This window comes from Candoia aspera, chromosome 2, assembly GCF_035149785.1.
Source record: "Candoia aspera isolate rCanAsp1 chromosome 2, rCanAsp1.hap2, whole genome shotgun sequence".
In the NCBI taxonomy this organism is placed as follows: Eukaryota; Metazoa; Chordata; class Lepidosauria; order Squamata; family Boidae; genus Candoia; species Candoia aspera.
In genome coordinates this window covers 69,735,247-69,761,820 of record NC_086154.1, presented here as the reverse complement: position 1 = coordinate 69,761,820, position 26,574 = coordinate 69,735,247, and the positions used below count along the sequence as shown (strand labels likewise).

Here is a 26,574-nt window from a genome sequence, read left to right as displayed (position 1 = left end):
GTGGGAAAGAGGCGAGTGAGGAGGGCGAGCGGGTGCGGGCGTTGGGCTCCGTGGCCTGCTGGCCTCTCCGGCGGCGGCGCGAGAGGTCGTGTCCGCCTGACGAGCTCCGTGGAAGGGGCCGGCAGCCGGGCACAGCGACACGTACCGGGCTGCCGGCTCCGGGGGCTGTGACCTGGGCAGCCGAAGGGACTCGGTCCTCGGCCGGCTGCCAGGGGGTCGGAAGCCGTGAGGAGGAGAGAAGGGGGCGCCTTCCTGCTCTCGCCGCCTCTGCTAGGCGGAGCGTGCCTGCGAGGCTGGGGTCCCCGCTGGGTCGGGGCGGGCTGGGAGGACGGAGCGCGTCCGCGGGCTGAAGCGGGAAAGCGATTCCTTGGGGAGGTGAGGGAAGGCGCCGCCCGAAGGACCGCTTCTGGGGCCCCTAGGCGGGATGGCGGCGTGAGGGGCTCCTAGGGGCCCCTGGGAAAGCCGCCCGGTGGACGCGACGGGCGAGCGAGCGTCGCTTTGGCAGCCGGTTTGGCGGCCCCCTCCAGATGTTTCCTTAAAGCCCGCGGAGCCCAGGGTGGGATAGGCCGGGCGGAGAGGGAAGGAGGAAAAGGCGGAGGTTTGCGAGCGCAAAGGCTGGCGAAGTTGGTCCCGGCGCTGCTTCTTTCGTCGCCCGAGTCTGGAGGGAGGCTGCGATGAATGGTTTCAGCACCGAGGAAGACAGCCGGGATGGTCCTCCCACCACCCCTTTTTACGGACAAAGTTGTTGCCTCATCGACGACGGGGATCGTTGTGTCCGCCCGGCTGGCAATGCCTCCTTCAGCAAGAGGATCCAGAAGAGCATCTCTCAGAAAAAACTGAAACTGGATATTGACAAAAGTGTAAGTGGCAACCGCTGAGGCGGTAGCGTTGCATGCTTCTCTTTGCATCTGCAATTGTGCACCGTGCCTATCTTGTGTTATTACAGTAGTGCTGCTGTACTACAGGGTCCTAACATTTTAAAGGCACTTTTTGTTGAATTCTAAGGGCTGCTGTGAATTCCAGCACTAGCATAGCAGTATTCTGCTATCCTGAGAAAAATGGATAGGAACAATCTGAATGATGCTAAATTAAAATGAAAGTATGTTGGTTTATGTTCCTAGTAAAGAAACCAGTGTAAATAGAGGTGTGCCTGAAACAGCACGCTAGGCCCTTAAAATCCTATTAACTTTTTAGGGAACTGTGTTATTTTTCACAGAGCGAAATATTATCTTACATGCAGAGCTAATAGCAATGGTAACAAAGTTAATCTCTTTTCATTCAGAACTGAAATGACAAAAATAGCACAAAGCCTCAGCAGGTGGCAGCATCTAGCTAGTTTTGACAAAGCTAAGCAGGACTAAGGCTGATAAATATTTGGATGGGAGACTACCAGGAAATTTTAGGGCTGTATGATAGTAAAAAGAGACAGTGAAGAGAAGGGAACACAAGCTTCATATTGTTGGAAGAAAACTACATGGATTGCAGCTGTGTTGAACTCCACTTAAGGGAGTCTTTACTTTTCATAGCACAAAGTTCATAAGGTATGATATATCTGGAAAATCTTGAGAAAGGCAAGATTGTAGTAAGTAGCTGAAATAAAGAAAAACTGTAATCAGTTCTGATTTTTTGAGAGAATGTCAATATCATTATATATAAAAATATACTAGAAATGTTTTAGTGACCTTTTATTTATGTCTTGTAATTTAAGAAGAGAAAAAAACTTTTGCATTTGAATCAACAGCCATATAGTGATGTCTGCTAACTGATACTACAGGCGCTAACATTAATAAAGGAGTTCATATATGTATTTGTAAGTTAACCAACAAAATGTCCTCCTAAAGAGTCCAGAATGTTGTTTTATTTATTTATTAGATATATATGCTACTTTTCATTGAGAAGTTCAGGGTAATGTACAGAGTAATCCTATTTTTCCCCACAAAAATCCTGTGAGATAGATTGGACTGAAAGATGATGACTGGCCCAAAGTCACTAGGTGTGCTTCTGTGGCTAAGGGTGGACTAAAATCTGAGTCCCTTTTGACACCTTAAATACTATACCATACTGCTAGTACTCTTGAAATAATTAGCTTAAAAGCTGTCAAACATCCGGCAGTGAACTACAGTCAAGTTGAAAAACTGCAAGCATGTTACTTGGCTGGCATCAGGCAAATTAAAGTGCTGCCAACCAATTACTCTTACTGTTAAGTGCCATCTGTAACACATTTTTAACTGAGATAATACATGTAGTAAGGATTGTTTGCATTCATCCAGATTATATATTAGTATTTTTCTATAAAGCATAATCCAGATTAAACCTGTTTTCATTGAGAAATTAAAGGAGAATTGGAAGGAAAATTTTTGCTGGGTCTGTTTGAATGTGCTTCATTTGAACATTCTAAATTACAATTTGCATTGAGATTATATTCACTTCCAGGCAATTTCACCTTCACACCACATAAAGAATCCATACAGTACAGGTGGATGTCTGGTAAAACTGGTTCTATTACCCATTAGGTTATTCTATAAGTCTTAATAACTTTATCAAGAATAAAATATAATGAGAAGAATAAGCTTTGATGATTTTATTTCCTTCAACATCGTTTCTGTAGGTAATCAGCACAATTACTGCAAAAAAAAACCAATTTGTGAAACTAATAGTACAAAAAATAAATTGTGAGTTAGTTTTCTGAAGAGAAATGCATCCAAAATGGTCATAGTTAATTGTCTACCAAATAAGTTGTTTTATTAGGCTAGTACTCACTCCATCAGATACATTTCATTAGTATACTAACTATGAAACTCTGGAAATAAGTTTTGTGGCTAAAAGTTCTTTCATGCATACAACAACTAGCTTGGTGAGGTTAGCCCCCACTCTTCTGGCCTTCAGGAAGAGCGTCAAGACCTGGCTCTGCCAACAAGCTTGGGGTTCCAAGAGTGATAAGGCAGCCCGCAGGGGGTTGGTGGCTTAAGATGTGCTCTCTGTCTTTTAGTTTCCCTCTTTTTATTTTTTGTACTTTCTATAATGGTTTTATAATTCTTAATTGTAAGCCACCCAGAGTCACTTCTATAGTGAGATGGGCAGTGTATAAATTTAATAGTAAATAAATAAATAGACTACCATTTTATAATTCTGCAATATTCTACCAAATTCATAAGTATATATACATGTGTAAGAGAAAAAGAGATACTTAGTATAAATCAGGAGCAAGATTTCCCTTTATTAATGGACAGTGATACCTGGGGAGTGTTGGTTGGCTTATTTATTAACTTCTACCCCACCATAATCAAACAGCTCTTGACAACTTATAGGCAATGTCCAAGCTTAGGACTAATGATAAATGGAATTTGTCACAATTCAGTACTGTATAGCAATTCTGTCACCCTCAACTTTTTCTGCCACCCTAAATTTATTTTGTTTCATAATAGTTCCTCACTAGTTTTATTTCATGCCGTGTTAACTCTATTAAATTCTAACACACTTGGTTTTTTCATTTGAAAGTTGGTTTTCAGGATTTTCATGATTATTAGTAGTCCACAGCAAGCTGAAATTCTACAAAGATGACAAAATGTATTTCACGATGTCACAATGTTCTGTCTTCCTCTTTCTTACTTGTGTGGGTATCATTGCGCAAGTTCAAAAAGGGCAGAGTTTGCATTTTGATACTATGATGTACACGTGTTATTTGTGCACACAGACCTACAGAAACCCATGAGCCACACTTAGCTATAAGAGGAAGGACTTTAATTTGACATTAAAAACTAAATTCAGCTTCTCCATGTGCAATTTCACATTCTAGGCCACAGCTTTAGTTTTAAACATATTTGCTTATTACTCCAGTAAGTCCATTTTTAAAATAACCTCTTTACTTTCAAACAAACAAAGCAAGTAAGCAAAAAGAGGGTTGCTGGAAGACTTAATTTGGGCTGGTGTTCTAGTGAAATGAAGTCATCTTCCACACAATGAATCACAAACTCAAAAAAGGAAGCAGCCCTTATGATTTTTAAGCAGGTTTGTGGTCCTCTATCACACCTTTTTGATGTGCAAGAGCTCTTAAATGAGCAGATGAAAACTTTTTTTCAAAAAACTTAAGTTTGTAGAAGTAAAAGTTGACAGATTTTCTCTTGTTTTATTCACTTTGCTGTTGTAATCATTGTGCCATTTAATATTTTTGTTGTTTAATTTTAGGTAAGACACTTATATATATGTGATTTCCACAAGAACTTCATTCAAAGTGTTCGAAACAAAAGGAAAAGGAAAACCAGTGATGATGGGGGAGACTCTCCAGAGCATGAGATAGATGTTCCAGAGGTGAATTACATAATCAAATTGAGGTTTACTATTCAAATTCTATTTATACTTTTGTTAATCATGCATCCTAAAAGCGGCACAGTACGTATAGTTATTAAGACTGTACTGTAATCATTAGCGCTCAGAATGTCCTGATTTCATACGATTTTAGACTTATGAATCACATTGGAGGGAATGGAACAGTACATCTTTTTTTTCCAAATCACAAACCTTGTAAATAATGCAAGTCATGATCAAAGACAGCAGGACTCACCAGATTTTTTATCACAATTTCCTATTGCTTCCATTACTCATACCTTGGGCCAGAAAGAAAAAAGGTTAGCTATTTGGTGGCTTGCAGGCCTGAATTAAGACATCTGGAGAATGGAGCAACTTTGGATGCAGTGGATCAAAACTGGCTTGTTACTGTTTCTGAAGTGCTGTAACTTTCCACTGGTTATCATCAGCTCAAGAACAGCCACAGCAGCTTCCTGCCAATTTCTGTCTTGCTTTATAAAGGAACCCTATGTTATCAAGTTAATGGTGATTACTATATCTTGAATAAACATGCAGAGTTTGAATAAGTGCTTACTTTTATCTGTCCTGAATCTCTTACTACTCGGCATATATCTTTCACTATATACATGTGCCATGCTATACAAGTCCTCTTCCTTTGCTTTTTTATGTTATGAATCACCTAATCTGGTTGTCCTTTTCCAAGTTATTTTCAGTACTACAACCTTTTGAGGTATTCACATATTGTACAAACATCTGTCTTCGTTCTGTAAGTTTGTAGCATTCAAAATTCTGAAGAAAGGCTTAACAAAAATACTTAAAGGATGCTAAAAACATAACATATACATAGTCACCTGCATATTTCCTAGTACAAGCCAATGCTTAAGAATTTCGAGGAGGCATACTCTTGCTTTTCTGCATAGTAGACTTGTCTCAGATTTCCCATGATGCATATTCAGGAACTGCATTTTACTGTATCACAAAATAAATGGCTAAGATAGTACTTTCTCATAATTGGACTTGTATATAAGGGATTAGCCAGTGGGTCCATGCAAAACTAAGGGATTATTCTGTTGATTGCAAGGCACTCTTGGGATTATTACTATTCCCCCCCATTTATATCCTAGTTACATTTTTTACATATCTTAATATAAATTGCTTGATTGGAGATGAAATAAGATTTTTAGGGATGCACTGCTTTTGAAGTCAAAGTGTTTTGAGGCACATGACAGGACTCATGTTCCACCTGCAACTTCTTAAAGCACCTGCATTTTTTTCCTGGGGCCACATCGCTGTCCTGCCACGTAACCCCCAGAAAAGACTAACATATCCAAGTTCATGTACATTATGAAGAATCTTTTTGTTGTTAAATCCAAAGCATTGTACAGCTTTAATTTTTTTTTAGTTGTGCTTTAAACTAAATATATGTTTTCATTGTGCCATTTTTTTAGGTTGACTTGTTTCAGCTTCAAGTAAACACGTTGCGCCGTTACAAAAGACATTACAAATTACAAACGAGACCTGGCCTCAATAAAGCTCAGTTGGCAGAAGTAAGTCAGTGAAGACTTCAGTGATTTCCATAAGTTTTTTAATCGTATGGCATAGCAGTTTGGTGTTCATGCTGCTTTTTCTTGCTGGGAAATCCTTGTGGGGTCCAGCAGCCAGATGTGTAGACTATTTAGCCATGACAAGGCACGTTGCCCACGTCACGACAAGGAGGCTAGTCTACATTGCACCAAGTTGGGCTGAGAGAAAGTGACTGGCCCAGGGTCACCCAGCTGGCTTTCATGCCTAAGGCGGGACTAGAACTCACAGACTCCTGGTTTCTAGCCCAGCACCTTAACTGCTAGACCAAACTGGCTCTCCATTTCCATAAATGTTTTCCATCCACTAGGGAAATATTTTTATTTTTTATTTTTATTTGTTCTTTCAGACTGTCAGTCGTCACTTCAGGAACATCCCAGTGAATGAAAAAGAAACTCTTGCTTACTTTATCTACATGGTAAAAAGCAACAAGAGCAGATTGGATCAGAAAGCGGAAAGCAGTAAACTGGAATGAAGGTTAGGCAGACTATGGACTCAACGAAGCGTAATATTTTTTTAAAAAGCATCAGGTGCATTAAAAATATTTTTTAAAAAAATTAAGATTTTTTTTGTGTAAATTAAAATGTACACCAGAAAACAAAGCAAATTTTCATCCCAATATTATAATTCTTAATTTCAAAATGTGTGTGAAAACCTCTGCAGTTTCAAAACATAGTCTTTAACCCAAAGGAAAGATTACAAGAAACTCAAGACGCCAAAAGCAATGGCTAAGAAATTGACATCAGTCACTGATTGTAACAAACCATGTATGAGTTTGGCATTCTTGAATAGGGTCATACTATTACTCACATAGTACTTAAAGGCACAGAGCAGGCAAAGCTTCTGAATTCTGATTTAAAACTGTAGTCTGCGCTCACCACTTGTACGCCACATAGAATTACTTGTTTTGAGACTAAATATCTCAGATTTTCATGGGTGCTAAAGATCTCTAATCCTAGCTTTTTTGCATACGTGTATTGGTCTTGACAGTAGAACATTGAAATTGGCCAGCGTTGCTCATTTATTAATTTTTATTAGAATCTCTTTTACGAATTCACAAATTCTAATTTGTTAAATATTTCTGTTTTTCAAACAAGCTGTTGAACAGAGAGCTGTTACCATAGATTCATGCTATTTGCTGATCTTTTAAGGTTGGATATATACATTTTGATGCTAAAAATAATTTTAAGTTGCTGTGAGCTCTAGTTATGTAGTTGGAATCTCAGTCTGGTCCCAAGGAGACTATAAAGCCAACACTTTGCATTAATGATCTGTTTGATCCTTTGCAACTTGAATGCACGCAACATAGAATGGGGCTGTGGTGTCAGAATACATAAATGAAAGTTAGAGTTGGCAGTGGCTTCAGTTTATCCTTATTTTTGGCAGTGAGAACAAATGCCATGCCATGCCATTTATTTGCTCTAGATATCATGTTTGAAAATGCAGAGTAACAGTACAAAGTTCCCATTGTCTATGCCCACAGCCCACAGCCTGATATCCAGTGCACACACATACAGCTTGCTCCTCATTTACTTATCTGGGGAAGGTAGCATTATGGTCTAAATTGTGCTTCCTGTAAGACCAAATTTGCTAGGTGTTTAACATCTTTTTGTTCTCTTATTCTCATATTTTGCAGTTCCTGAAAGCATAAATACATTTTAAAATGTCCTGTGGAATACCTTATATAGATAGTGAGCTTTCTAGATAAGTCCCATGTTATTCACCTGTAGTCTAAAGTAAGGCATTACTCAAAGGATAGAATTTCTATACTACATCTGAAGTTTTATATTATATTTAGTATTAAACTTGAATTAAGGACCCTGTAGTTCTTTCCTGCAGTCCTAAACAATGTTAAAATCAATTTCTCTTTTTATCCAAATAAAAGGTAAAATGTGTGCTGTAAGATGCCAAGAGGCAGAAATTTGGTAGGTTTTTCTCCAATATTTAGTGATACTTTGGTAATTAACATGGAGACTGATTTTGTTTAATTCAGCATTATATTTTGTTGCTCTGAAATAACAATGCGAAAACTAAAATGCGTGTCTCAGCAAATGCAAAGTTCATTTATATAGCCATTTAGTATTTTTGTTGCAAATATATGTATGCAATAAACATGGATCACCAATTCATGTTATTCCAATTAACTGAATGCTACTTTAAAAGTAGATATTTTCAGGCAGTTTCATCATAGGATATGTATATTTAATGAATACTTTAAGTTTAAAAACACATATGGATATATAAGTGAAACCAACTTAAATACTTCAGATTGCTTCTTTGCATTTGAAGTTCACTAAGTAACCCCACTGCTTCCTTCACTGAAAAGTTAAGCTAAACTAGAAATCAAATATGCTAAATAATCTTTATAACTGAACACTTAATGAAATTGTATTTGAATACTTTAACTTCAGAATATTCACATTAGAAATGCAGTGACCATGACATAATTTCCCTATAAAGACTGGCACCCTATAACTCCCTTCTAGATCAAAAATGTAAACCTTTTAGTTTTATACTGTTAGGGCTTATAATGCAAATAACAAAGTTTCAGCAACTAAATGGCTCTACAGAAAATTAAAATGACTATCTGTTCACAGCACGCTGTCTGTTCAAGAGTTGCTTTGGAGATCAAGTTAAGTGATGTGTTTTCCTAAATCAAGTAAAAATGTTTGCTGTCATACTTTATATAAACAAAATATTTTATGAGAAAATTGAGGAATCTCATAAGATGTGAAGAGTAGCTAACATTAGAATCCTTGAGTCATGTCTTTTAGAGATATCTGTATTTGCCTTACTCTCAGCTAGACCAAGTATTGTACCAATGTCTTGGCATAAGTAAAGGGCCATTTTTCATGACATTTTGTGCTAGAGGCTAATTTTAACAGCAACATATAAGTGTTTGTGTGTGTGTGTGTGTGTGTGTAGATTCAGGGAGAAGCCTGTGGTTCTTGAACATCTAGCATTGTATCACCAAAAACACCATAATGCAGTCCAAAATAATGGCAAGTTATGCTGCATGCCATTTAAGGAAACTTTCAAATTCCTTGTGGTTTTAATAAAACCTTGATCAGCATTTTGAGCTTCAGAGGATTTGAATCCTAAAACAGTACCTAACATTAATAGTATATGTGAAAAGAGAGATTGACATGTTCATTCATAGGAGCTGGTGGGTTGTATTTTATTGACTCTTGTTTTAAGGGATTTAAGCTATTAAATAATAAACCTTGGCCTGGGAGTGACTTCCCACATTAAGTCTAGTGGTAGTAGATCATATTGCAGACTACAGCAGCACTGAATAAAACTCACTCAAAACCAAAGGCCTTCAAACCCACTGAAAGCTAGCAGAAGAACTATAATTGTTTAATGGGCTTTGCATCAGAGCCGAAGACTTTAATATGGCACATCTTCTAGAACGAGGTTAACTTCATCAAAGATGGTTGTCCTCTGTGCATTAGTTGTAGTTGTAATGATAGTAGAAATAGCACAAGAAATTTTGTTCATCCCTTGAATGAAGGAAAGAGCAAAGGGAAGGGGAAGTGCAATGATAATTAGTACTGGAACAACATTTTTATGAATTCCTGGTGCAAGTTGGCAGTTGGAGTGTTTTGGAGGATATCTCAGTCTGGTGGTTTAGCTTCCAAGTGTGATTCTGTAATGTAAATGTTACATATCAGATTCCTGCATTAAATTTCATATTTTCTCTTGCAACTAATGCCATACATTATGGTGGAAAAGAAGAGGTCTCAGTGTTCTTACAGAACGCTGTAAATCTGCCACCTGACAGATTTGCCAATAAAAATTTCCTGTGAGGGTCAGGAAAACACCTTAAAGCCAAAGTAGTCCAGGGCAAGAGTATTTTTCATACTTTGATAAGAGAATAAAAAGATCAAGATGTATTCAAGTAATAAAGCAGCTGGTGACTTGTTTGAGAAATGACTTACTAAGCAGTGTTCAAACTTTATAATATATAGATTAGCCAAATACAGATATTGAGGGCAGGGAGGGAGAGACTGGGAACTTTGCACTTTATCTTGTGTTGATAAATCCTAATGTAAATAAAATGGAGACTCTTGATATTATTAAAGAAAGCATTTTGATAAAGATGTTGTTCTAAGGGAAAGTGTTGTGCACAGCACACTACTATCACTTCACCCTGTGCATTAATATGAGAGGTAGATAGCTTCTCAAGAAGAAGCATTTCAGCGCTATCTGAGTTATTTAAAGGGCCCTGCTATGAAAACATAATATATCAATGTTCCTTCATTTGTGTTACCTACATTGCTCTGTTAGCTATCTACATGCGTGATTTTTTTTCCTTTAAATGTGTAATGATGCAGGGTAATTCTTGCTTTTATATAGTTTATCCATTTTCATTTATTAATTACTTAATGAGGTGTTAAATTTTTAAAAAGTTGTTAAGGGACAGGGGCTTATGCCTTAAACTCACAATTTTCAATTAAGTAAGATTTATGAAATGTTTAGCAATAGTTTTTTCTGCAGTTGATTTTTTTTGTACATTTTTCAAGCAGAGGCATATGTAGAGATTGCCATTTATTACATTGCCTTCATCCTCTCTGTCTTGTCCTCCTGCATATTAAAAAATATAAACACACATTGACGAATGTGTTTTAGTCCTCTTTGACTTATAACAAGCTGATCGTAAAAAAGCAACTTCCTTTCCTCTTTATTCATTCTTGTGGATCTTCATGGCTTGTCCTGATCCTTATGGCAAATGTTTTGGGTGAACCTTTATTTTAATTGTAAACTATAACAGTGTACTCCTAAAGCAACCTGGTAAGTTACAGTGCGGCTGTAGAGTTCTTTTCTCTGAGATGTATAGCTTGCATCCTTCCTTCCACTGTGTATAATAGTTAGATCTTTTACTGTTAAGAAAAATTATAAATGCCTGAATTTCTAATAAATGATTGGTTCAGCAATCAGTTGTATTACGTTCTATTGATATTTAATAACTGTACAAGGCAAAGCTGAGTAAAAATCATTTACACAAATGATAAATGCTCTTATGATTGATATGAACTTCAGTTAATCACACCTGCGTCATCCATGTGATAGATTAAGCAAAACAAATTCCAAATCCTGCTTATTTCAAACTGCACTTCAGTACTTAGCATAGCTTTGATATTTGAATGAACTCTTAAATTGCTGCATCGTTGTTTTGTTAGTGGGTAGAAAGGAACCGTGTAGTCTGATGATATAAAGGGAGGCAATGGGGATCTGTCTCACTGACAGACTAGGTGTATACAGCTTATTATGTGGCAGTCTTACTGGGTTGATCCTCTCCACTCCCACTGTCTGAAGTAATAGTGCGTAGTCTTGTGGCTGACACTAATAGCATGCCAATGCAGTGTTGTGACTGCCACTTTGGACTATAGTACAGGATATCCAAGTTATATTGCAGTCAGCTATAGAGCTCCGTATGAATATATATTACATAATAGCACAAACATATTTCACCTTTTGCATAAATATATATACAATATTTTTGCCGAATCTGCCTCTCTACATATATCTGCATCATCCAAAGACAACTTTGATATCTGGGTTTAATTTAGTTTAGGTAAATAATTATTACTTAAAGTAGTTACAGTTATTTCCTATGACTGACAACGTAACAAAATATGAGGAATATCAAATCTTCGATGAAGTTCACTGGGTGATTGTGAAGCATTCATTCCTTTGGACTAGCCAACTGCTTGGGATAAAGTGAGAGGAGGAGCAGGAGTTGACACTGCCTTGAATTGCTTCTGAGATGAGATACAAACCCAATGGCCATGTTCGGACAATACAATTGATTGAATTATCTTTCTTGGGCAATTTATTTACCCCTGTGTACCAGCTATATATAGGGACGCGGTGGCGCTGCGGGTTAAACCGCTGAGCTGCCGATCGGAAGGTCGGCGGTTCGAAACCGCGTGGCGGGGTGAGCTCCTGTTGCTAATCCCAGCTCCTGCTCACCTAGCAGTTCGAAAACATGCAAATGTGAGTAGATCAATAGGTACCGCTTCGGCGGGAAGGTAACGGCGTTCCGAGTCGTCATGCTGGCCACATGACCCGGAAGTGTCTATGACAACGCCGGCTCCAAGGCTTAGAAACGGAGATGAGCACCGCCCCCTAGAGTCGGACTCGACTGGACTTTACGTCAAGGGAAACCTTTACCTTTACCTTTACCAGCTATATATGATCGGTTCAGTCAGGAAGTGGCCATTTGCTGAATCCCTCCAGCTGTTGCAAATGAGACTGGACACCTAGTCTCATTTCCTTTTTATTTCTTTTTGAGAGAGAAGTGGGGGAAAGTATGATCAGAGAGCAGAATCACAATGGAGGGTCTCTTTCATTCAATCTTTCTGGTTTCTAAGCCTTTAATCTATGCTGTAAAATTGTTCTCTGTACAGTATTATGCATGCATGGACACATGAAGGTAAAAGGTCCCTGTGCAAGCACCGAGTCATGTCTGACCCTTTGGAGGGACACCACTTTCATGACATTTTCTTGGCAGACTATAGCAGGGTGGTTTGCCATTGCCCTCCCCAGTTGTCACCTTCCCCAGCAAGCTGGGTACTCATTTTACTGACCTCGGAAGGATGGAAGGCTGAGTTGACCTGAGCCGGCTACCTGAGTATCCAGCTTCCGCTGGGATCGCATGGACACATACATCTGCACAAAAACCTCAAAAAAAGAAGGAAAGTCACTTGATAGATAACTCAGTAGCTTTTATCAACATAAGTATTTATACCATTGCAGAAGACACAAAGACCCTTGAAGGAGGGAAGAAGAGACCAGTCTGGTCTGATGAGATAGACTTGGTGTTAAAGCGTGTACATGGCATGCAAAATCAGTGTTTGATTCTCCAAATAATTGTGAGGAAAACACCAAGCAGCTTAGGTGATAGAAAACTAGATTAACCCAATGGAGCTGACTCAGTAATAAAAATGTCCTATATCCTGTCACGCAGGTGATGATACAATGTTAAAAGGCTGTTATTCAAAGACAGGCAATCCAATGATTTATACAAATTTAGTTGCTAAATTTATGCATAGACAAGTCCTACCACTTGATTGATTGATTCATTCATTCATTACATGCCATCAAGTCATTGTCGACTCTTAGAAACCACGTAAATAGATTTTCCCCATGTTGATCTGTCCCTAACCTGGTCCTTCAGCTCTTCCAATGGCACCCCCATCACTTCTAACTGAGTCCATCCACCTTGCTATTGGTTGTCCTCTTCTTCTCTTTCCTTCTACCTTTCCCAGCATTAGAGCCTTCTCCAGAGAGCTAGCTCTTCACATAATATGTCCAGAATACAATAATTTGAGCCTGGATATTTGTGCCTCAAGTGAGAACTCTGGGTTGATGTGTTCAGTGATCCATTTGTTTGTTTTCTTGGCTATCCATGGTATTCTCAGGAGTCTTCTCCAACAGCAAAGCATCAGTACTCTTCCTATTTTGCTTCTTCAGAATCCAACTTTCACTTCCATAGAGTGTCACAGGGATTACTGTGGCTTGCACAATTCTGATCTTTGTAGGTATAGACACATCACGGCATTTGAATATCTTCTTTTGTTTGTTTTTCATCTCCTGGGTCATAAACACTGCGATCTGACTGAAAGTGTCCAAATCCCAGGCAATCTCAATTTGCTGATGCATAAGATGTCAATTTGTAGTCATTTCATTTCATCTTTCATTGTGTTGAGCTTCCCCATGTTCATGCTTCTTATGTTCCATGTTCCTACTATGATTGCGTCTTTGCAGCTTCAGATTTTCTTTTCCTGTATGGCAACATCAGCAACTAGACATCCTGAAGGCTCTAATCTAGCCACATCATAAACACCATTAGTATTCTGAAAGATCCTCAGCTTTTCTTCAGTAGCATGTTCAGTGCCACACAAACTGAGGAGCCCATCATCCAGCACTATATCGTCAGTCATTTTATATTTTCTACCCGTGTGGTTTTCTTGATAAAATACAAGAATGGTTTACCATTGCCTTCTCTCGTGCAGTATAAATTGATTCCTTCACCATTGACACTAAAGTGAGCATCTGCTTCCAGAATCTTCCTATATTGCTGCTGCCTGATATAGGTGCCTGCTTGTTTTAGCTGGGCAGCGGAATGACCTTCATGACTTGGGATGACCCTGCCGGGAATATATACTCTGGGCATACCCTCCTGACGTTCTTCACTCATCCCTCCCAGGAATACCCCCCTGCCACAATGAGGCAACACAGCAGGCTTGTGGGGAGCCCAACCACTTAAGATTATGTAAAAAGGAAATACCTGCTTTTTACTGCAGGTATGATCTACAGGATGTTTGTGTCTACTCTCAGCCATATAGCACAGTGAGTGACTTTGGGTCAATCATCTTTCAGCCCAAGGTTCTTCTCTGGATTGTTGTGGGGGTGAAATGGGAGGAAGGAATATTATATTTGCTGCTTTGAGCTGCTAGAGAAAAGGCAGGATATAAATGTACAGATCAGTAAGAATAATTGAATAAACATTTCCATAATCAATTCATAATCAGCTTTCATCATATAGTACTGACATTTTTTAACAGTACTAAAGTTCTGAAAATCTTCAGTATATCTTGCATAGATTTTATTCTGCAATGAAACTGCAAAAAAGCTGAAAGTTGGTGGTTTTGTCACAACGGCACCAATGGATAGATAGATCCTACACAAGAATTTGCAAATTAGTCCTTGGGATTCCTCAAAGAAGTGCTAAATGGGCAGTTGTCAACCCAGTTAACACTGATAAATTGACTGTTTAGTTTTCATGATTGTGAAGTTATTCCAGGCATCTTGAATGGACTGTGACCATTTCTCGTAGAACTTTCCTATATGCATTTTGACCATAAGAGGGCAGTATCATCTAAGCAATACAACAGGTTGAACCTAAAACCTGATACCAATTGCCCTTAGTGGCATTTCTGTGATTCATTGATTGGATAAGGAACATTTTCCACAGCTGCTAAGGAACCACAGCCCTGTCACAAGTGGGGCTCTGCTACTTCTGGAGAAGTGGTTATTCCTGTCAGTTACTGAAAATAGGGTTGTACACTATGAAGGGATGGAGATGTCATAAAAAAAGATTTGCTATTTTTTAACGGCCAGGTTGAAAATCAAATGGAACATTTATGGTGGATTGGACCCCTGAAGGAGATTTTTCTCCCCTTCCATCTATCCCATAACATTTGATAAAAGCCAGGATTCAATTTATTTTTCAACATCCTTATTACAAAGACCAGATTGGGAGATAGTGGACAAAGGAAATGGGAATTTAATTTGGGGGGTTATCTTTTTTCTTTATTTTTAACAGATAATCTATTATCAGAAATGAATCTGTTGTAATAGTTACTGCTTCTATTTCTTTTTAACCCATTGCTCATGATAAGAGATAACTAATTATCTTTTCTAACCATTAATTTGTGAACTGGAGTTAAATTTATATTATCCTTGAACATTTTCTTCTAAAACTGAGGAAAAATTAGCATTCTTAACTTATTCTTGGAGAAGTTTTCTAGGTTCTCTTCTTTTGGCTGTTTTCCTAGAACCCATGGAGTGCAGGAGCCAATATGCTGATGGGGGTTCCCATCAGGCTACATTTTATGTTATTTTGTGTAGATGCTGTTAATGTAAGAGGAAAAGAATAATATGTATAAATTAAGCTTCAAACATCATCATCACTGCCAAAAATCCTTCTGGGTCCTATATATCCTCTAGAAACACTTTTAGAAAACATTATAGCTCAGTGTTTTGTTTGAAAGTATGCCCATCTCACCATAATTTTTAAAAAAAAAAACCTCAGGTGGTAGAAAGCACCTAGGGAGGGGGCCTAGAGGAAGATTAATGAAGAGCAGCCTCAATAGTTTGCCTTCTGATATATGAATGTTTTATACTTGAACACGCCTACAAGCATGCCCATGTCATGTTCCTTAAACTCCAAATGTGCTTACTAGTTCAGAACTGATGGTATCCCTATCCTGGTGCTGTAGCTGATATGGTGGCACAAATACATGCTAAGAACAAAAGTAACATCAACTACAGAAGATTGCATGAACAGTGGGCTCACTCCACAAAACGGAATATGCAGACTGACTCACTTTGCCCTGTATCTCAACAAGGGATGGGAAATAATTCATTATAGGAATTGAACTTAATAATAAAATTGCAGGGTGTTTTAGTTTTTCCTTACAATTTACCTGTGTGTGTGTGTGTGTGTGTTTTCAGGAAAATAATATACATAAATGTATTAATGGAAATTGTTTGCAAACATTGTGTACATTGGGCAAACATCCAATTAAAAATGCAAATGTTTGGAAGAATGTGCATCTAAATGCAAAAATTACAAGTTAAAACTGGATATTTACAGAAGTAAGAAATTATGGAAAAAATAATCTTGTAAAATGTATAATAATGAGAAAGTAAGAAAAACTAAAATGAACAGATTATCTCATGTTAGCCCCTGTTAAGAGTACATTTAAGTGAAGCTGTAAGATTGAATTTTACTATTTAAACTTTTCATCAGTTAACCTGAAGATGTAACATGAAGGTAGTTTTAATAAACATATAGCTAAGTGTTTCTGCACCAAGTATAGACTTATCAATTTATACATCTCTTACACAGACACACACACACACACCAATTAGCAAAACTAAATGTTTTAGATCTCTGGAACCTGGTATGTTTTTTAGCACCGTTTCTGATTTGATTCTGCCTGAAGACATGGTTTTGTCAGTGGGCTGGGGACCCCAGATCTCTACAGAGCCAATCAACTGGTTGATTTGAGTGTATTTGTTGCCATGATGGGGTTTGTATGTGTGTGTTTTGTTTTATGGATTTTAATTCTGGTAGCCACCCAGAATCACTGTGTTTGAGTTGGGCGGCCATATAATTTGTTTAATAAATAAATGTCATGTTCCCCCTCATTGGCTGGATCTTAAGCTTGAAGCTAGACGTCTTATATAAAAGTGAGATGATTACACTCAAACTATTCTTATTATTAAGAGCCAGTTTGGTGTAGTGGTTAAGGCACCAGGCGAGAAATGGAGAAACTGGGAGACCATGAGTTCTAGCCCAACCTTGGGCATGAAGCCAGTTGAGGAACCTTGGGCCAGTCACTCTATCTCAGCCCTAGGAAGGAGGCAATGGCAAACTACTTCTGAAATCTTGCCAAGAAAATTGCAGGGACTAGTCCAGGCAGCTGCCAGAAGTCAATATTAACTTGAAGGCTGCCCCGCAATATTTTAATCACTGTTAATTAATTGCTCTGTCAAATATTAGTCATTTATGAAAAATAGTGTCAGCCCTTTGAGGTAGACCAGATAAATACCAAAGTCATGAATACTAAAACTACTTTTAATATAGGGTTACAATAACAGAATCTTGCAGCTCCGAATGTGCCTCCCCCCTCTCTGCCTTTATCCTAAAGAGAACTAGGGAGGGCCAAGTCTGAGATGCTTTCTCAAATTACATTCCTGCTTTTGACTCAGATTTCTCTTGGCTGCTGCTCTTCCTCCTCTTCCTCAGGATTATTCTCAGAGCCCATTACAAATAATCAAAGGCCACAGTAATGGCTTCCTGCAGTAGCTTTTGTATCTTAGGAGCCAATTGTGCAATTATGTGTGGCAGGGGAGACTTCACCTTATTTTGGAAAGTATCTCCAATACAATTGAATAAAATTAGATAATCTTTAATAAAACTAAGGACATGGTGGACTGGCCACTGTTGGTCCAATCAGGTCCATTTGATTTGCATGAAGAACAGTCAATGAGGTTCAGTGAACTTTGGTTCCGCTGCTGAAAGGTAAGGGGAGATTAGACAGATGAGAGTGAGTGAGTGAACACAAACACACATATATACATGCATACGTACAAGTTTTGCTGGATGTTAATTTCATTCTTCTGCAGCAGTTTCCAGCTGCTGAGGAGACAGTTTTGAAAACCTCAGTCTAGGAGAAGTGTCCTGCATGGAGATTCTATTAGCCCTATACATGGGAAAGGCTAGGACAGACAAAGCAAAGAAGACCTTCAAGTGATTTTATTTGAAAATCCAGCCAAGGACTTGAAATGTTGGCAGGCTGGACTAGGATCAAAGACCTTTCGACTGTAAATCTTTCACCTGAAACTGTTACTTACTAGAGCTTATAGCCATTACTCTGAGGTCGGGTCCAGGTCAGGATTTCTCCAGCCTCTGTAGTCCCCAAACTCAGAAACATACTCCTTATCTTTGACGCCATCTTGACATAAAAAACAAATTACGGCCCAATTACCCTCACTGAAGGAGCCCTCCAAAGAGTTAGGAGTGGGGGGCACCTTAAATGACAAGAACTGTCAGGCCCCTCCTTAAGAAAACGTAAAGAATGAAAAGGGTCTAAGAGGGAGCAATGTCAGGTCCTAACGCTAGTTTGGCACAGTTAGCCATACACACATACACTCGGTAGCCCTGCTGCCTCAAATAATTCCAAGCTGTCCCCCTGTGTCCCCAAGAACAAATCTGTTCTACTGATCCTTTCAGATGGTTGAAAATTACTGCCTCCTGAAGCCCCAAAGCAGGCAACCTGGAGTCCTTCAGAAGCTCTGGACTCCAGCTCCCACAATCACTTGTAATTTGCCTGACTTTCTGGTATGGTAGGAATTAAACACTTCTGGAGGACACCAAGTTGTCAATGCTTGCTCTAGTCTTTCTGCCTTTTTTTAAAATAGTGTGATGGAGCCTTTCTACTGCAGCACATTAAAACCTCACAGGTTAAAAGAAGTATACTCTTCCCAAAGAGGTCAGCCCGTTCCTGGGCTCTGCTTCATTCTAGTGTCAAGAAGAAAAACAAATCTACATTATTTCTTTCCAATTTTCATTCACAGAATGCTTTCAGGAGCAATACTGTTGTCATACCTAAGAGGAAATCCTGGCCTTGAGAGGTGGTTGGAGAATTTCTTCTTCCCCTTGAGAAGAGTGGAGAAATTTGTACTTTTCACATGTGCTAATACCAGGCCAGGTCTCTCCCATCCTATCCATGTGCCTTACATTTTCCCTACCCAGATGCAAAACTATACATTTCTACTTGTTAAATTCTAAGACACTGACATCCACTGCTCAAGCCTGTACAGATATTTTTGAATCTTTTCTTTTTTATATATTAGTACCCCCTCCTAGTTCGTGTTTTCTTCATTGTCTCTTCAAACTCCCTAATTCAAGTCATTGATAAAAATCCACATGATACTCCCTCCAAGCTGAAGTTTGTCAATTTCTGATTTCTAACCACAGCTATAATTCAACCCATACAGATAACTTTTAATATTGTAATTTCTGGAGCCTCAGAAATATGTCAGAACTTATTACCAATTTGTAAAAAGGTGTAGAGTAGGCTCCAGAAACCACATCAAAACTAGATGGGCAAATAGACTTCCTGTGGGAATATGACAATCTGAACAGCTGTGCTCACGGGCTCTGCAGGCAGAACTGACAACACGGCAGTTTTTTGTGGGCTCAGGCAGGTTTTCCCTGAAGCCCTGGAGCATTTTCAGGGATAGAAATTGCTCGGAATCATCCCATCTGTCCTCCAGAATGGCACCTTGCAGCCAGAGGATCGCAAACACAGTTTGCACTAATCTGGTAAGCGACACCGGAAGGCTGGGATGTCACCATTTCTAAGCCATGCTGTAGCCTTAAAGGGACACTAAGATTGGCCACCCCATTTCTAAATCAGTTTTTTTTTTTAAGTTCATGTATTCTAAGAGAAGCTTTCTACAGCAAGGAGAAGCGATCTCTCTTGGTGCTTATTGCTATTTTGGGGATTAATTTTTAAAAATCTTTTAAAGTTTTGGCTTGTTTCCCATCCAAATACTAAGGAGGATTGAGAATAAACAATTGCCTCCCTGCTATTATTTCTGTACTGAATTTGAAGAATTTAATATTTGCCTACACATTGAATCTGCTGTTTTGAATCTTCAGTTTTCTGTTGCCACTTTCCCTGGGAGCTGCCTGTTAGCATTCTTTCACTTGTGTCAACATCTTTCAGAAATTTTCCATTCACTCCTACTTTCACTAGTCAAGTATCTAGGGAGCACCATAATCTACTGCCTGAGACATGGAGGATTTCAAGCAGACTTTCTCAGAGTTCCCTTGTGAGCTTAAACAGATTTTTTTCGATTCCTGTCAAGCTATTATGCAAGATATTCAGGACATTATAGAAAACATCAGCTTTAAAATGTGTCATCTGCCTGGGGATGTCATGGAAGAAGTTGAGGAGCTCAACAATGATAAAAATGTTTCTCCTGACAGCGAGAGCAAGGCTTTTGCTGACGATGACCAGGTTGTGGAACTGAAGGAATAAAGGGACAGTTTGAATTGCAAACCATAAATGGAATTGTTTTTCTGTTGGAAAGTTATGGGAAGGAAGAGGTTTTTTTTCTATGGGAGGCTTTCTGCTGAGAAGTCGGAGTTTTTAAGGGGGGCAGTTGGGTTGTTTGATTTTTTTTATGAAAAATGTGTTTTGTGTAATGTGGAGATATGTGAATGCTTTGGTATATTTTGAAGTGGGGTAAGGATTTAAGAATGTTCGTTTGTATTTTAAGGCTTGTTTGACTTCATACTTTTTTTAATGACTTGGATTAAGATTAATAAGGTATAAACAATAAATGCTTGGTTTTAGGTTTAATAGAATTAAGATTGTTATAATTGCAGTATTATTAATTATAAGAGCAGACAGTTTAAATGTTTTTAGTTTGATCTTTATTATAGTGGACAGAAATGTATAGAATAGTGGTAGGAAGGAAATAATTAAATGTTATTTTGGGGCGGGAAGTTGATTAGGAGGTTAGGTTTATATTTTTCTTTTTCTTTTAATATAAGAGGAAGGAGCAATTGTATTTAGTGATTTTTATAATGTGCTATATATAGCACATTATAAAAATTTTATATATATATATATATATATTTAATATATAAAAATAATGTGATTTTGGTTTGATATAGAGTAAGGAATTGATTATGGAAACAGTCCATATTGGCCCAGAATAGATTAGTTTCAGGCACGAGGAAAATATGAACAATGCATCAGAAGCAGTAAAACTACTTCTCTGAAGTAGGGCCAGGAAGACCCGAGATTAAACCTTTGTTTAGCCAATGTGTTTATTTTGATTTGATTTGATTTGATTTGATTTGATTTGATTTGATTTGATTGATTTGATTTGATTTGATTTGATTTGATTTGATTTGATTTGATTTGATTTGATTTGATTTGATTTGATTGGCTGCCCATCTCACCTAAGTGACTCTGTGTTGCTCACAATAGTTAAAAACAACAATCCAGTAAAAAACAAGTTAAAAACCAATATACAAACATATAAAATCATCAATTACCACTTTAAAAATAACTATGGTCAGCAACAAAATCCATCCTTGCGTCAAGCTCAACAAAGCCATTGTGAAAGCTCCTCACCATTGCCAGACCCCCAAGCATGGTGGCAGAGCCATTTTTTCAGGGCCTTCCTAAAGACCAGCAGGATCAGGGCCAATCTAAGTGCCAAAGGGTGGGTGCCACAGCATCACAATTTACATCACAGACCTGGAGGAAGGAATAAACAGAGACAATGATGGATACTCCTGAAAGGGCAAGGTAAAACATCATGTGATACACAATGTTGAAAAACAAGAGGTGCCAAGGAACAGCTGCCTTATGGTCCCCAGACTCTTCAGCTCATCAATCCCTTCATGAGGTTTCAGATTGTTCATCAGTCCCAAACGTTTATTTTATGAAAATAATTTAATAAATACTACTTTAACTAATAGTACTATGGATAATAATAACATTGACCCCTTGGATAGCCCCATCAACCCTTGGGGGCCAATATTGACCACTTTGGGGGATCCTGTACTTTAAGTAGCATGTAATGCTATAGTTAGATTATTTTTTTTAATGTCTATAAACCCACAGCTGATAGATTTCCTAAAGCTTGCATATACACTGTCATTCTGGAAAAAATATCCCCTCAGAAATAAATTAACAACAAAAAGAATAACTAATGTGAATAAGTAAATTTATTTAAATTGAATGAATTCAAATTCCTTTCCATCCACTCTACATTTTCTGGTGTGTATGATAAAGGATTATTTCCCCCATTTGATTTTTTAAATTTTTTACCGTATGAAAAAATATTATTAGGCATACCTTGGGATGGGCTACCATTGTTATTTCATTTCCATCCTGATAAGTTAATTGTTCATACAGATTCATACAAACATAAGAGACATTCTGAATCAGGCCAAAGTACCCTGCATTTGGTGTCACCCAAGTGGCAGACAAAATGCATCCTGCAAGCTGACAAGCATGGACAGTCCTCTTCCACTCTGGCTCCCTGGCAGCTGGATTCTGGAGAGGAAGATTTTCTCAACCTCAGCAACTTTAAGATGTGTAGACTTAACCCCCAGAATTCCCCAGCCAGCCAGTTAGCAAGACAAGTAACAATGCATAAGTCTATCCTATGTACAGTAAATAAGCCTAGGCCATGAAAAACTCAAGGACACACGGGCCTTCCAATCTTTTGTTATTTTCCAGTTCCCAAAATCCCCTCTGACCTTGGTTGTCAAAAATGAATGGAGAAATTTCTTGCCTGTTGAGGCAGGAAATATAAAAACCTGCCTGAAATATACCTAACATAGGAGAAGGAATTGGAGAAAGAGAAGGAAGTGGCTCCCACCTATCCCCAAACCCAAAAAACTTCTCCTGCCCATATGTTCATTTTGTGTTATTGCCCAATTCATGTTGGACCTTATCACACACCCCAAAAGTGCAGCTGCTGGCCACAAAAAGTTTGCTTCAAAGCACTCCACTGCCTCTAAGCAAACATGGGGAAAGGTTTAGATGGAGCTCTCCCTGCTTTTGATGGGACTAGCAGTCCCCTCAGATGTGAACAGCTGTGATGGGAAGTAAAAGGTCTCCCCTACCGGTCTTCCCTGCCAAAAGGTCTCAGAGAAGACCTAGGGTTGCAGCATCTGGCAGCAGCTTCCATTTCTCTGACTCTCGTCTGCATGAGAGAATTGCTGTCCCATCCCTTCAAGGCAAGTCAGGAGCGGAAAGCTGAAAGAAGTCAAAACCACTTCCCGGAGACCTCGGCCTTCTCAGAGGCCACAATGTTCCCCTTTTAATTTCAGCTTTATTTCCATGTGCCTTTCCACCCCTGTTTTTCTTTCTATTTTCCCCCACTTTGTCAGATTGGTATTTTATTTGGCTCCATGCTGTCTACAGGGCGGTCCTGTTTAACCCTTTGGTTGCTGCCTCGAAGATAAGAATTGGCTCCCTTGAAATCAGATAAATAGTCTCATAAATACCAAGAAAAACAACAAGAAGACCCTGTGGTTTTTGAAAGAAACTGAGTGCTGGAGTGTAAAAAAAAAAAGGGGGGGGGGAGACAAGATAATTTGCCAAAAGGCCAAACACACAAGTGCAGAGATGAGTCACCGAGCTCCCTGCAGGGCTAGTTGCTTACCTCTTCACTGCTCAGGCACACTGTCAGGGCAGAAGGATGAGTGATTAGCCATGCAGTGGAAACTCTAGATGGAAGATTTGCAGCTACAGTTTAAAGGAATAATAATTATGTTTCTAGCCTTCAGGGTTGCAGAGGAAAAATTGACAATAGTCCATTGTAGTGTGGTAGTGTTAAGGGATAAGAATGTGTTCTTTCGTTGCCTAGATAATGAATTAGAGATTGCTAGACCCAACTTTAATTCCTCTCCCTGACCTTAAGCAAGCTGCATTATTTCAGCCCCCTATATGTAATATATGGAGAGTAACCTTCCCCTACCTTAAAACAAGATTGTAAGAGTATCATTATTGATCGTACATGTAAAGTCCTATGAGTACAGTGAAGAATATCACAAATAGAGTGTGGTAGTTTGTATGTTCCAACATTTGTGTGTGAGTGTGCCTTCAGGTCAGTCTTTTCTCCTGGCGGCTGCCTGGACTGGTCCCTGCAGTTTTCTTGGCAAGATTTCAGAAGTGGTCGGCCATGGCCTCCTCCTTAGGGCTGAGGGAGAGTGACTGGCCCAAGATCACCCAGCTGGCTTTGCGCCCAAGGTGGCACTAGAGCTCAAGATCTCCCAGTTTCTCACCTAGTGCCTTAACCAGTACACCAGACTGGCTCTCATGTTCGAAACTTCCATCAGATTAGGTCTAACAAGAATATACTATATGAGAGCAGGATAAAAGTTTGTGCTTAGAAGTGGTATATTACAAGAAATAGTACATTGGCCTTTACTAAAAAGAGAGAGAGGGAGACTAGGTTGGGGAGTAGATGATGAGAGTATGTGACACAGCCATCCACAAAAATTGAATAAACCAAATGAATGGTTCTCAATACAGTCAGTTTTAGGAACAGAGGTACTAGCATAAACTTGAAGAATTGTTAGAATAATCTCTGTGGCAACGGAACAGCAGAAGCCTTGTTCTGAGTTGTGGAGAGAAGAGGTACTAGAGATCAGCCCAGGTTTATTTGTTCACTGTATGCCATTTATGCCACAGGACAAATACCTGGTCCAGCAGTTATCACATTATTCAAGCTCTTGTTATTCTTATATAGTGCAAAATAAATGGAAAGGATGAGGCATTCAGCTTAAGAAGATACAGGAATTCAGAATGTGATGTACTATAATGTGATTCCAGTATTATTCTTAGTCCCAGTTCTTTGCATGCATAAATGCTCAGTCAGTACTTTAAATATGGCCCTACTGCACAGAATAAACTTTTGGTTCTCCACGTCTCATATACCATATTTTATATCCCTGAACAGTGGGGGACTATTTCTTCCAAAATATTCCTGGGAGAAACTTTTTGTGGCAACCCACTTTCATGGCATAAGGGGGGCTATAGCCAGAAAACACTGTTTTCAGTGATAATGCTAATTGTCTGGAACAGCCTCCCTCTAGAAATCAGGCTAGGCCCTGAAGACTGAATACTCCCAGAGGCCTTTAGGGAATGACTGTGTGTCATCCAGAACTGGATTTTATTATTGTTAATGCTGCATGCTGCGATTACTGTTTTGTTATGTGATTGTATTATATTATTATTGAGGCTAAAGGTTATTTTATTTCACTGAGGATGCTTTATTATATATTACATTGTACCATATACCATACATGGTATATGGTGTGAGCTGCTGTGAGTCTGATAGATTCAGCAGCATACAGCTTTAACAAACAAATAAATAATCCTCCAGTTGTTTAACTAAAGTGATTGTTCTTGCGCAGTAACATGTTATGGCGCTAGGTGAAAGTTATAAAGAAGTTGCTGAGGGTTTGAAATTTAATCTCACTGATGTTAACAATGGCCTTCCCTTCTGCCATTTTTAAACCAGTCCCTTTAATTCTGAACATACAAATAATCCCTAAACCAGAGCTTATTTCGGAGCTCAAATCTACCTGAAGGAAGAGGGCACTGGTATTCGCTGGGGGAGCTGAACTCCTTCCCTCTCCAGTTTCTCAATGGAGAATTAAGCAATATGGGTGGAGAAGACTACTAAGATTTTGAAAAATGCTTTGACAAGAGTTTAAACTGTGCAGGGATAAGTGTTGACATGATATAAGGCAAGGGTTAGCCTCCAGGATCAAAAAGGCACATCTCATACCCCTCTGCCCTTTTCCTGCATGAGGGAAAGGGAAAGGTAATTTTTCTTTCCTGTCCAACAAAAAACTTTTAAAGACCTTAAATAGTACAGGTAAGACTTTACATACAACATTTCGTGTTGTATAATATACTATATAAAATATAGACTTTGGGGATATTCCTGATCCAGCAATCTTTCTGGGTTGATTCAGCTTCCAGTTCACTGTGTGGATGCCCTCCCCTGACGTGCATTTTAACACCTAAGCTCAGCAGAAGGAGAAACCATTCACAAATACTCGGCTTTTATCTCTTTTGCCCTGATGCCACTGGTGCACGACCAAGATCAGAAGACCATTAAGATCTGATTCATGTATTTTTACCACAAACACAATGGGATTGCACTTTTCCCCTCTGGAAATGTACCCCAAATCTTCTCCCCTAGGTCTTTCAGGCTGGGGCAGAGGGTGCAGAGTGTTGATTAGCACCGCAGAGAAGCCTTTTCCAACTGACCACATTGGCTGGGAGTCCTAGGAGTTGTTCAACCAACCTGTGTAGAAAGTGTTCCCCTAGAGAAAAACCAAACACATATGTAACACTTCAAGATGCAGCTTGCCTGTATTATCTCAATGTAATCTGGAATTTCTATGTTTCCCTTACAGAAGGGAGCAAAGGAGCAGACTAAAAGCAACAGGCTTGCTTAGGGTGACCATTGGTAGTGGCATAGTCTGAGCTGTGAGTTTCTTTATTCATGGCTCAGCCATTAGGTCATGCCAATACTCACTGTCACAAACAGCTGGAACAGTAAAAATAGATCACCTCTTCTCTGGGGGAAGGGGAAAAAAGAGAGTGCTTCACAGACCTGAATGTGCTGAAGACTGAGCTATCAGTACCAGCATCAAGTGATGATATTCACAGTGCAAGTAAATGTTTTTTATGCTTGTGTTAACTTTGCAGCTCTTTTGTTTCTGTCTCTTTCAGTTGTTAGTTGTTCTTTGCCTAGTGGCCTGGCTTTTAAGGTGCCTAAAACCATTGTCCCCCTCCTGCTCCCTCTAAGGTTGCTGGGGAGGAAGAAAAT

The 26,574-nt window shown here is 38.9% G+C and overlaps 1 protein-coding gene across 1 annotated transcript; it reads left to right on the top strand.

Moving 5' to 3' along the window:
- On the top strand, positions 1–10,500 carry SAP30L (SAP30 like). Its single transcript, XM_063292152.1, has 4 exons — positions 1–860; positions 4,186–4,308; positions 5,754–5,852; positions 6,236–10,500. Exons 1-4 carry the CDS (start codon positions 675–677, stop codon positions 6,359–6,361), a joined length of 534 nt encoding a protein of 177 aa, XP_063148222.1. The 5' UTR covers positions 1–674; the 3' UTR covers positions 6,362–10,500.
- The last annotated feature ends 16,074 nt before the right edge of the window (positions 10,501–26,574 follow it).